The sequence below is a fragment of the Tamandua tetradactyla genome, chromosome 11 (genome assembly GCF_023851605.1).
Source record: "Tamandua tetradactyla isolate mTamTet1 chromosome 11, mTamTet1.pri, whole genome shotgun sequence".
Classification (NCBI taxonomy): domain Eukaryota; kingdom Metazoa; phylum Chordata; class Mammalia; order Pilosa; family Myrmecophagidae; genus Tamandua; species Tamandua tetradactyla.
Genome location: NC_135337.1, coordinates 92,423,123 through 92,433,575, shown reverse-complemented (window position 1 = coordinate 92,433,575; position 10,453 = coordinate 92,423,123). Strand labels below are relative to the sequence as shown.

The 10,453-nt window shown below is 34.8% G+C and overlaps 1 protein-coding gene and 1 pseudogene across 1 annotated transcript; one reads left to right on the top strand and one right to left on the bottom strand.

The window, feature by feature from the left end:
- Positions 1 to 125: 125 nt before the first annotated feature.
- Positions 126 to 362, top strand: LOC143649678 (zinc finger protein 559-like; annotated as a pseudogene).
- Positions 363 to 8,635: 8,273 nt separating this feature from the next.
- Positions 8,636 to 9,565, bottom strand: LOC143649677 (olfactory receptor 7A17-like). The gene has a single exon (XM_077119611.1). The coding sequence runs from the start codon at positions 9,563 to 9,565 to the stop codon at positions 8,636 to 8,638; it is 930 nt and encodes a 309-aa protein (XP_076975726.1).
- Between the last annotated feature and the right edge of the window lie 888 nt (positions 9,566 to 10,453).

Sequence of the window (10,453 nt, the reverse complement as noted above, 5' to 3'; positions counted from 1 at the left end):
GATTTTGGACCATGCACCAAAACACACACACACACTTAAAAAAAGTTGACATGCATTCCTGCTGGTAACTGAGGTCATCTTTCTCAATACCTTCTTTGTTTACATAAGAGGAAATCAGAGAAAGAATGGTTTCTGGGTGGCTGACAAATGATTCTCAGGACTCAATAACTTTTGAGGATGTTACCATGAACTTCACCTAGGAGGAATGGGCATTGCTGAATCAAACTCAAAAAAACCTGAACAGAGATGTGATGCTGTAGAAGTCTAAGAATCTGGTTACAGTAGAATGTAATATTCATCTTATCAAATGGTCATCTCCTCTGCAGAATATTTTGCTGGGGAAAACATCCAGTGTGTTGTAAATGGAGAGAAAACACATTGGAAAGGAATTGTTTAATTGTAATGGATGTGAAAAAGTCTTGTGTGAACATTCATACCTTAAGACTCATAACTTATGTTAGAAAAAATATTTATGAGCATAACCACTGTGTAAAAAGGTTCAGAAAAACTCTATCCTTATTGCACACAAAAAAATTCCATATAGGTAAGAACCCTCATGATTATAATCAATGTTGAAAAGTCCTCAGCCAAACTCCACATCTTCTTGTTCACAATAAAATTCACACTCAGGAGACACCATATAAATGCAGTAACCATGGGAAAGGCTTAACTTTTTTCACAGACCTTCAAGAATGTGTAAGAATGCATGGGGAAGAGAAGCTGTCTGCTTATAAGGAATGGGGGAAAGTTTTTACAAATTCTACAAGCCTTTTTCTACACCTGCAAACTCACACTAGAGAAAAACTTTATTAGTATAAAGAATGTGGGCAAACTTTCATCAGTCTTCATATCTTGTAAAACATTTAAGAACACAAAGTGTACTGATGCCTATGGAATTTAGGAAATCTGTGAAACCTTTTCCTTTCCCCCAAGATCTTGCTAAACATAGATTTCCTACTGAGAGAGACATTGTGTTTGTAAGGAATGTTGCCAAGAGTTTTCTTATTTCTCAAAACGTAATGTTCATATGAAGTCCACATAGGAGAAAACCCCTATAAGTGTAATAAATGTGGAAAAGCCTTCAAAAATTCTTTGGGTCTTATAAAACATGGAAGAACTCATACTGGAGAAAACCTTTATGAATGTAAGGAATATGGGGAAACCTTTTCTAATTCTTCACACCTCACTGTATTTGAGAACCCATACTGGAGAGAAGCCTTATGAATGCAAGGAATGTGGGAAAGCCTTTAGTAATTCCTCTTGCTTTAAGAGCCATATGAAAACTCATTCTGGAGTAAAACCCTATGATTGTAAGCAATTTTGGAAAGCTTTATTCAATCCTCACTTCTTATACAACATTTAAGGATTCATAGTGTAGAAAAATCTTTTGAATGTAAGGAATATGGGAAGGCCTTTAGATATTCTTCTCACCTTAATTAACACAAAAAAAAACACTGGAGAGAAGCCATATAGATGTAAAAATGTGAGAAAGCCTTCACTATTTCATCTGGCCTTACAGTACATATGAGAGCTCACACTGGAGAATGGACCTTTGAATGTAAAGAATGTTAGAAAGGCTTTGCTTGATATACATGCTTTATTTGGCATTTAAGCAATCATAGAGCAACAAGGCCAGGTATAAGACATGTGGGAAAGCCCTTAATTCTCATACCTTACTGAATGCTCAAGAATCCACACTTGTGAGAAACCTATGCTTAAAGCATGTGATAAAGCATCCACTACTTTCTCAAACTTATTGAACATAAATTAATTCACTGTGGAGTAAGCTGATTTTAAGGGACTTCCAGAACACTTGTTTCTCATATCTTAAGTATTTAAATAGAAGAGAAGCCTTGTAAAATGTAAAGAATGTGAAAAAGCCTTGGCTCATTACATGTGTCTCAGTTAATATACATGCATGTGTACATCATATGACACAAACTATGAATGTAGAAAGACTTTCATTCTCACACCTTTTTGTGTATGCCTTAACTCAGACTGGAGGGAAATCTATGAATGTGAAGAACTTCACTGAAGGACTTTTCCTCAGTCCTTTAGAACATGTGAAAAGGCACACTAGATATTAAGTGTAATCCCTATGAGTGTAAGGAATGCTTAGCACTTTAGCACTGCATTCTACCTAATATTCAACCATGATCTCAGGGATGTGAGGAATCTTATGAATGTGAGAAATGGAATTTTTTTATCCTCTGCTTTTGGAAAGTGTGAGAGTACATGTTACTTAAAAATTCCATAATAAGAGAGAACCTTTGATTCTTCTTTGTCATTGGGAAACAACTTTAAGACACCATCAATTTCACCAATATGCATGTTATGAGAGTGCCAGAAGGAGAATAAAGACAGAGGAGCCAGAAGGAGTAGTCAACGATATAATGAGAACTTCCTGAACTAAGCAAAAGGCATGAATAAGCACATCCAGGAACACCAAACAGAATAAACATAAAGAAAATACTTCCCATTGTATACTTATTACACTACTAAATGTAAAGGACAGGAGAGAGTTCTGAGAGCTGCAAGAGAAAAGCAACATGTTAAATGCAAGGGTGTCCCAATTAGATTGAATGTGCATTTCTCATCAGAAATCATGGAGGCAAGAAGACAGTGGATTGAAATAAGGTGTTGAAGAAAAACAACTGCCATTCAAGAAATTTTTAACCACTGAGACTCTATCAGAAATGATGGAGAGATTAAGACATTCTCAGATGAAAAAAAGTTGAAGGAATTCCTCACAACCAGACCTGCCCTACAAGCAATACTAAAGGGAGTTCTTCATACTGAAACAAAAGGATACTAGGCAGTGGTTCAAAGCAGAATAAATAAATAAAGACTAACAGCAAAGATATTTATAAAATCCAGCATTATTGTGTTGTATTCTTGGTAGGTAACTCCATGACTTGCTTTCTACAGATGCTAAAATGCAAATGCATGAAAATTAATGACAAATCTAAGTTTGGGAACATACAATATGCAACAATATAAGAGGCAACAAGTCCCCAAAAATGTTGGGAGGACATAAGGGTATAAGAAAAGTATATGTGCATGATATTGAATTTAAGTTGGTATCAAACCAAATATAATTGTTATATATTTAGGACGTTAGATTTGAATGATGAAAATTGATGAATAATATACCCAGATAGAAATTAGAAGGAATATAGATATGGTGCAACACAAGAAAGCAAATAAATATAAAAGTAGGCATTAATGAAAGTGAAGGACAAAAGAAAGCATAACACTAACAAACGATAGTAGCCAAATGGCAGACAAAAAATCCTATATTATCAGGGTGATATTAAATGCAAATGGATTAAACCTCCAGTCAAAAAGAAGAGATTAGCAGAAGGGAAAAAACCATTGCTCACCTGTAAGCTGTCTACAAGAGACTCACCTTAAAGTCAAAGATACCAGTAGGTTGAAAGTGAAAGGATGGAAAAATATACCATGCAATGAAGAACCAAAAGAGAGCTGAGGTGACTATACTAATATCAGATAAAATAGATTTGAGGAAAAACAATTGTGAAGATAAGGACAGTCTACATGCTGACAGAGGAGACAATTCAATAGGAAGATATAACAATTATAAATATATAGGAACATAAAAGTAAGAGACTCAAATATAGAAAGCAAATACTGACAGATTTGAAAGGAGAAATTGATGGTTCCACATTCATAGTAGGATACTTTAACACATGACTCTTGATAATGGATTGTACATTTAGTCAAAAGATCAATAAATAAGTATGGGACATGTGTGATACACTAAACCAACCAGAACTAACAGATATATGTTGAACATTGCACCCAAAGACAACAAAATACACGTTCTTCTCAAGTGCACATGGAATCTCCAGGATAGACCACATATTGGGTCATAAAGCAATTCTAAATTAATTTTTTAAAAATTGAAATCATATAATGTATAGTCTCTGAACATGGTTATATGAAGCTAGAAATCAATAACAAAGCAAGAAAAGGAAAATTCATAAATACTTGAAAATTGAATAGCATACTCTTAAACAATACATGGATTAAAGAGGAAACTGGAAGTGAAATTAGGAAATATCTTGAGGTGAATGACAATGCAAATATGGCATATCAAAACTAATGGGATACAATTAAAGCAGTACTGGGAGAAACATTTATATTTCTAAATGCTTACATTAAAAAATAAAAAAGAAAGACTTCAAATCAGAGACCTAACCTTGTAACTGGAAGGCCTAGAAAAAGAAAAGCAAATTAAACCCAAAGCAAACAGAAGAAAGGAATTGACAAATTTTAGAGCAGAGATAAATGAAACACAAAAATAGGAGAATCAACAAAAGAAAAAATTGATTCTTTGAAAACACAAATGAACTTGACAAACCTTTAGCTAGATTACAAGGAAAAAAAGAGAGAAAATACAAATAACAAAAATAAGAAATGAAAAGGGGGACATTATTAATTACTCTACTGAATTAAAAAGGACTATAAGAGGATACTTTGAACAACTGTATTCCCCCAAATCAGAAAATCTAGGTGAAATGAACAAATCCTTGGAAACACACAATGTATATACAAGTAGTTGCATGCCTTCCTGCATCAAGAAGAAATAGTAGATCTTAACAAACCAATTACTAGTAAAGAGATTAAAACAGTCATCAAAAATCTCCCAACAAATAAAATCCCAGGAGAATTCTGCCAATTATTCAAGAAGACTTAACTCCAATTGTGATCAAACTCTTACAAAAAAATTGAAGAGGAATGAATGTTCCTAAATTCATTGTAATATGCCAACATCACCCTCCAACAGAAGCCAGATAAAGACACCACAAAGAAAATAAAACTACAGACTGATATCTCTTATGAATATAGATGCAAATATCCTCACCAAAATACTAGTAAACTGAATCCAACAGCATATTAAAAGAAATATACACCATTATCAAGTGGGATTTATCCTTAGTATGCAAGGGAGTTCAATATTAAAAAATTGCTTAATTTGTGTGGGAGATGACCCCCAGGGATGAGCCTGGTTCTGGCACCATGGGATCAACAAGGCCATCCTGACCAAAAGAGGGGAAAGAAGTATAATAAATAAGGTATCAATGACTGAGAGAGTTCAAATAGAATTGAGAGGTTATACTGGAGGTCACTCATGCATGCTGAAGTTAGACATTGCTACCTATCACAACTTGCCAAACCCCAACCAAAACCATTCTTGCCAATCCTAAAGAATACTTAGGGCATTACATAAGATTCTACAAATCTTCCATGCATTAGGGTAACTTTCCAGAAACCTACAACCTTGAGATGGGTCCCTGGACCAGTTAAGTCCTGAGCTGCTGAAGGGCCAGCCCTTATAGAACATCAGCTAGTTCCATCCCCCATCCCATATTATTGACAGTGCCTTCCAACATAACAAAGTCAGAATGAGCACAGCCCAAATACCCCTAAAGCATGGGAGAAAGACCAAAGGTGATGGTGGAGAAGGTCAGATTTAACAAATGAGTATGATTGCTGAATCATTATACTGATATTTCCTTTAGCCTCCAGTACCTTAGAGTAGCTAGAAATAAAAACTTAAAAGTGTGAAATTGTAACCTATACTAAACTCTGAAATCTGTTCTACAACTAATTGTTGCAATGTACTTTGAAATCTATTGCTTATATATGTGTGTGTTATTTAAAGAGAAGGAGAAATATACAGAGAAAATAGGATTTAACTAATGAGTATGACTGCTGAATCATTACATTGATATTTTTGTTGGTCTCCAGTAGCTTGGAGCAGCTAGAAGAATAAATGAAAAATTGTGGAATTGTAACCCACACAAAACTTCAAAGTCTGTTCAATAACTACTTGTTAAAATGTACTTGGAAAGTTATTGCTTTTCTGTATATATAAATTGTATTTCACAATAATAAAAAAAAGTTAAAGGGGAAAAAAAGAAAATCACTTAATTTAATGCACCACATTAACAGAATGAAGGAAAAAAACACATGATAATATAAATTGATGGTGAAAAGGCATTTGATAAAATACAACATGCTTTCTGGATGGAAACAGAGCACTAGAAATAGAAGAAAACTTCCTCAACATGGTAAAGGGCATAAATGAAAAATACTTAGGTAATATCCTACTTACTGGGGAAAGAGTGAAAGCTTTCTCTCTAAAACCAGGAAAAAGATAGGGATGCCCACTGTCACCACTGATATTCAGTATTGTATTGGAAGTTCTTGCCAGAATAGTGAGGAAAGAAAAAGAAATATAGGCATCCATATTGGAAAGAAAGAAGTAAAACTTTTACTATTTGCAGATGATATGATTCTATATACAGAAAATCCAGAAAAATCCCCCAACACAGCGCCTAAGGCTAATAAATGAATTCAGCTAAGTGGCAGTGTACAAGATCAACAGCCAAAAATAAATAGTGCTTCTATACACAAGCATTGAACAATTGGAAGGAGTTCACAAAGAAACTAAAAGAATCAAATATCTAGGAATAAATCTAATCAAAGACATAAAGGACATGTACACAGAAAACTACAGAACGTTGCTAAAAGAGATTAAAGAAGACCTAAATATATGGAAGGTTATATGATATTCATTGATTGGAAAGCTAAATATCATTCAAATGTCAATATTATCATGGCAATTTATGGATTCAACACAAGAAAGTTGAATCAAAATTCAAGAACTTTCTTTATAAATGGAAAAAGTCAATCATAAAATTTATCTGAAAGGATAAGAGAACCTGAATTCTTAAAGTGATCAGGGAAAAGAAGCCTGATGTTGGATGGCTCACACTTCTCAATCTTAAATTTTATTACAAAGTCTCATAATCAAAACAGCATGATATAGGCAGAAGGACAGATAGCAGAAGGACAGATATATAGACCAATAGACTAGAATTGAGAGCTCAGAAATCATCCTTCACATTTATGACCAACTGATTTTAGACACAGTGTCAAAGATCACTCAATTGGGAAAGAATAGTATCCTCAAAAATGTTGCTGGGAAAACTGAATCTCCATTTGCAAAAAATAAAAATAAAAACAGGAATGAGGACTCTGACTTCACAATACATATGAAAAATCAACTAAAAATGGAACAAAGACATAAATAGACATGCCAGAACTATCAGACTCTTAGAAAAAAACATAGGGAAGCATCTTCAGAACTTTGCATTAGGCAATGGTTTCTTAGACTTTACAGCCAAAACTTAAGCAACTAAAGAAAAATAAATGGGACTTCATCAAAATAAAAAAAATGCTTCTCAAAGGACTTTATCATGAAAGTAAAAAGGAAAATCTACACAATGGAATAAAATATTTGGAAACCACATATCTGATAAAGCATTAATATCCAGTATATACATAAAGAAATCCTTCAGTTTAACAAAAGACAAACCCCAATTTTACAATGTCCAAAAAAAAAACTTGGACATCTCTCCAGAGAAAATATACAAGTGAAAGATGCTCAGCATCATTAACCATCAGGAAAAGCAAATAAAAACACAATGAGATACCATTTCACACACATTATTATGGCTGCTATTCAAAAAATGGAAAATAGCAAGGGTTGAAGAGAATGCAGAGAAAAAGGAATATGCATTCATTGCTGGTCTGGAGGCAATGTAAAATGGCACATCCACTGTGGAAGAGTTTGGCAGTTCCCTACAAATCTAAGTATAGAACTATCATATGAGCAAGCCATCCCACTACTAGGTATATACCCAAAAGAATTGAAAGCAGATTCTTGAACAGATATTTGTATGCCAATATTCATAGCAGCATTATTCACAAATTGCCAAAAGATGGAAGCAACCCAAGTGTACATTAACTTATGAGTAGATAAACAAAATGTGGTATATACATTCAGTGGAATATTATTCAGCCATAAAAAGGATGAAGTCTTGATATATGTAACAAAATGAATTAATTTTGAATACATCATGTTGAGTGAAATGTGCCAGACAAAAGCACAAGCACTTTATGATCTAACTGGTTTGAAATACTCTGGTAAGAAAACTCAAAGAATCAGAATCTAGAATATAGGTTATGAGGGGAAAGAGTGGGGATAGGGAATAAGAAGTTAAGTCTTCACATGTACAGTGTTCTTATTTGAAATAATAGAAGTGTTTTGGTAATCGATGGTGGTGATATTGTGATTGCAATCAAGTAAAACTGAAATAGATATCTGAATATGACTAAAAGGGGAAATGTTAGATTGTGTATTTCATAACAGAATAAAATATTTAAAAGAAGCCCATGGAACTACACTGCAAAACAGGGTACCTAAATTAAATCATGGAATTTAATTAGTAATACAGTTATAAAGTTTTACTATCATCACTTGTAACAAATGTTCCATAACAATGCAACGTGTTGGTGGAGGGGTGTTATATGGAAATCCTGTATTTTATACATGATTATTCTGTAGACTCATGACCTTTTAAATAAAGAAAAAACAGTAACTAAAAATCAAGCATATTGAAACTCTATGAAATAAATAGAAAGGGGAAGTTTCTACTTCCATATTCTGACCAAAGAATCACAATCTCTGGATCTGTCTTTTTTGGATAGTTTATGAATTCACAGTCACTTCCTCAGTCACAGGAAAAACTGATATCACCTTTTATGTCACCCTTCCAAAGAATTTCATCAAAGCCCCTTTTATATCTTTGTTCCTCAGACTGTAGATGAAGGGGTTCAACATGGGTGTGACCACAGTGTACATCACTGAGGCTGGTACACTTGAATGTGTGCTGTGTGAAGCAGCAGAACTAAGGTACACTCCAAGGCTTGTACAATAAAATAAGGAGACCACTAAGAGGTGAGATGCACAGGTGGAAAATGCTTTATACTTCCCCCGAACTGATGAGATTGCATGTATGGAGGAAACAATCTTAGAGTAAGAAAAAAGGATTCCAGCCAGAGGGCCCCCACCCAGAACCCCAGCTGCAAAGTACATCACTATGTCATTGATGAAGGTGTCAGAACAGGCAAGTTGGACCATCTGATTAAGTTCACAGAAAAAGTGTGGGATTTCCAAGTGCGTACAAAAGGAGAGCCACAGCACCATTATTGTTTCTATCAAGGAATGCAGAGCGATAATGACCCATGATCCCAGAACCAGCAGGACACAGAGCTTTGGGTTCATAGTAACCGTATAGTGAAGGGGGTGACAGATGGCCATGAAACGGTCATAAGCCATCACGGTCAGAAGGCAGTCATCCAATCCTACAAAAAGTGTGAAAAAGTACATCTGGGTGATGCAGCCTGCATAGGTTATGACTCTGCTCTGCATCTGGATATTCAGCAGCACTTTGGGGATGGTGGTGGATGTGAAACAGATGTCTATAAAGGACAGGTTGGAGAGGAAGAAGTACATGGGTGTGTGGAGGTGGGAGTCAGTAATGGTGGCCAGGATGATGAGCAGGTTCCCGAAGATGGTGACCAGATATAAGAACAGGAATAGCATGAAGAGGAAGGGCTGCATTTCTTTTTCCTTTGATAATCCCAGGAGAAGAAATTCTGATATTTGTGTTTCATTTCCTGTCTTCATGTGGTTGACATGACTACCCAGAAAAAATAAAGAAAATCACTAATTTTCATACAAATAGGCATTACTATCCTAGCAGAATTGCTGTAATTTCTATTTTTTCAGTCAAGACATTAATATTTATATTTTGTTTATGCATCTGCTTCCTAAGGGGGTTTCTGATGTCAACTCTGATTAGGATTTCCTATCTCACTCTCAGCCTTTTCTTCAAGCTTCCATGCATTCTTCAGTTTTATGAAATATCCATTCATTCACTTGTGGAATGTTTATTGAGTGCTGGCTATATGCCAGGTCATGTCTAGGCACTTGGAATACAGTGCTGAAACAAAAAAAGACCATACATTCTGATGACAGAGAAAGAATATAAGCAAATAAAAGTCATATAACATGTCAGATAGTGAAATTTTAAAATAAAAATAAAATCCAACTTAAAGGAGACAGTGAAATAGGGGTGCTATATTTTTGCTGCATGTTGACCAGAACCAGCAAATGAGGCCTACCAGATGAGAAATCAGGAGCCATATGGAAACCTGGAAAAGTGTGTGATTAGCTGAGGAAAATTCCAGGGCAAGGGCCTGAGGAAAGGGCTTATTTCAGATGTTCAAGTCCAACATGGAAAAACAGTGTGGCAGTGAAATTAGTAAGAGGAGGAGTAATAGAAGATGATGTCAGAGAAAGTTTAAGAATGAGGTAGTCTCATGGTTGTGGGAACTTCAGGATAGAGTCCCTTAGTGTGTTGTACTTCTTCACCTTATTAACTTGTTTTCTAAAGCTTCCCACAAATAGAAATGAATATATTCTTTATTTCCAAAAATAGATTTGAATTGTAGACTCTGAATTATAAAGCACACACTTTGGGATATGATCCCAGGTATTCCTGCTCTGAAGATG

What these genes read in the sequence shown, in the direction of transcription:
- LOC143649677 (XM_077119611.1), bottom strand. Translation starts at nt 9,565, where the DNA reads ATGAAGACAGGAAATGAAACACAAATATCAGAATTTCTTCTCCTGGGA.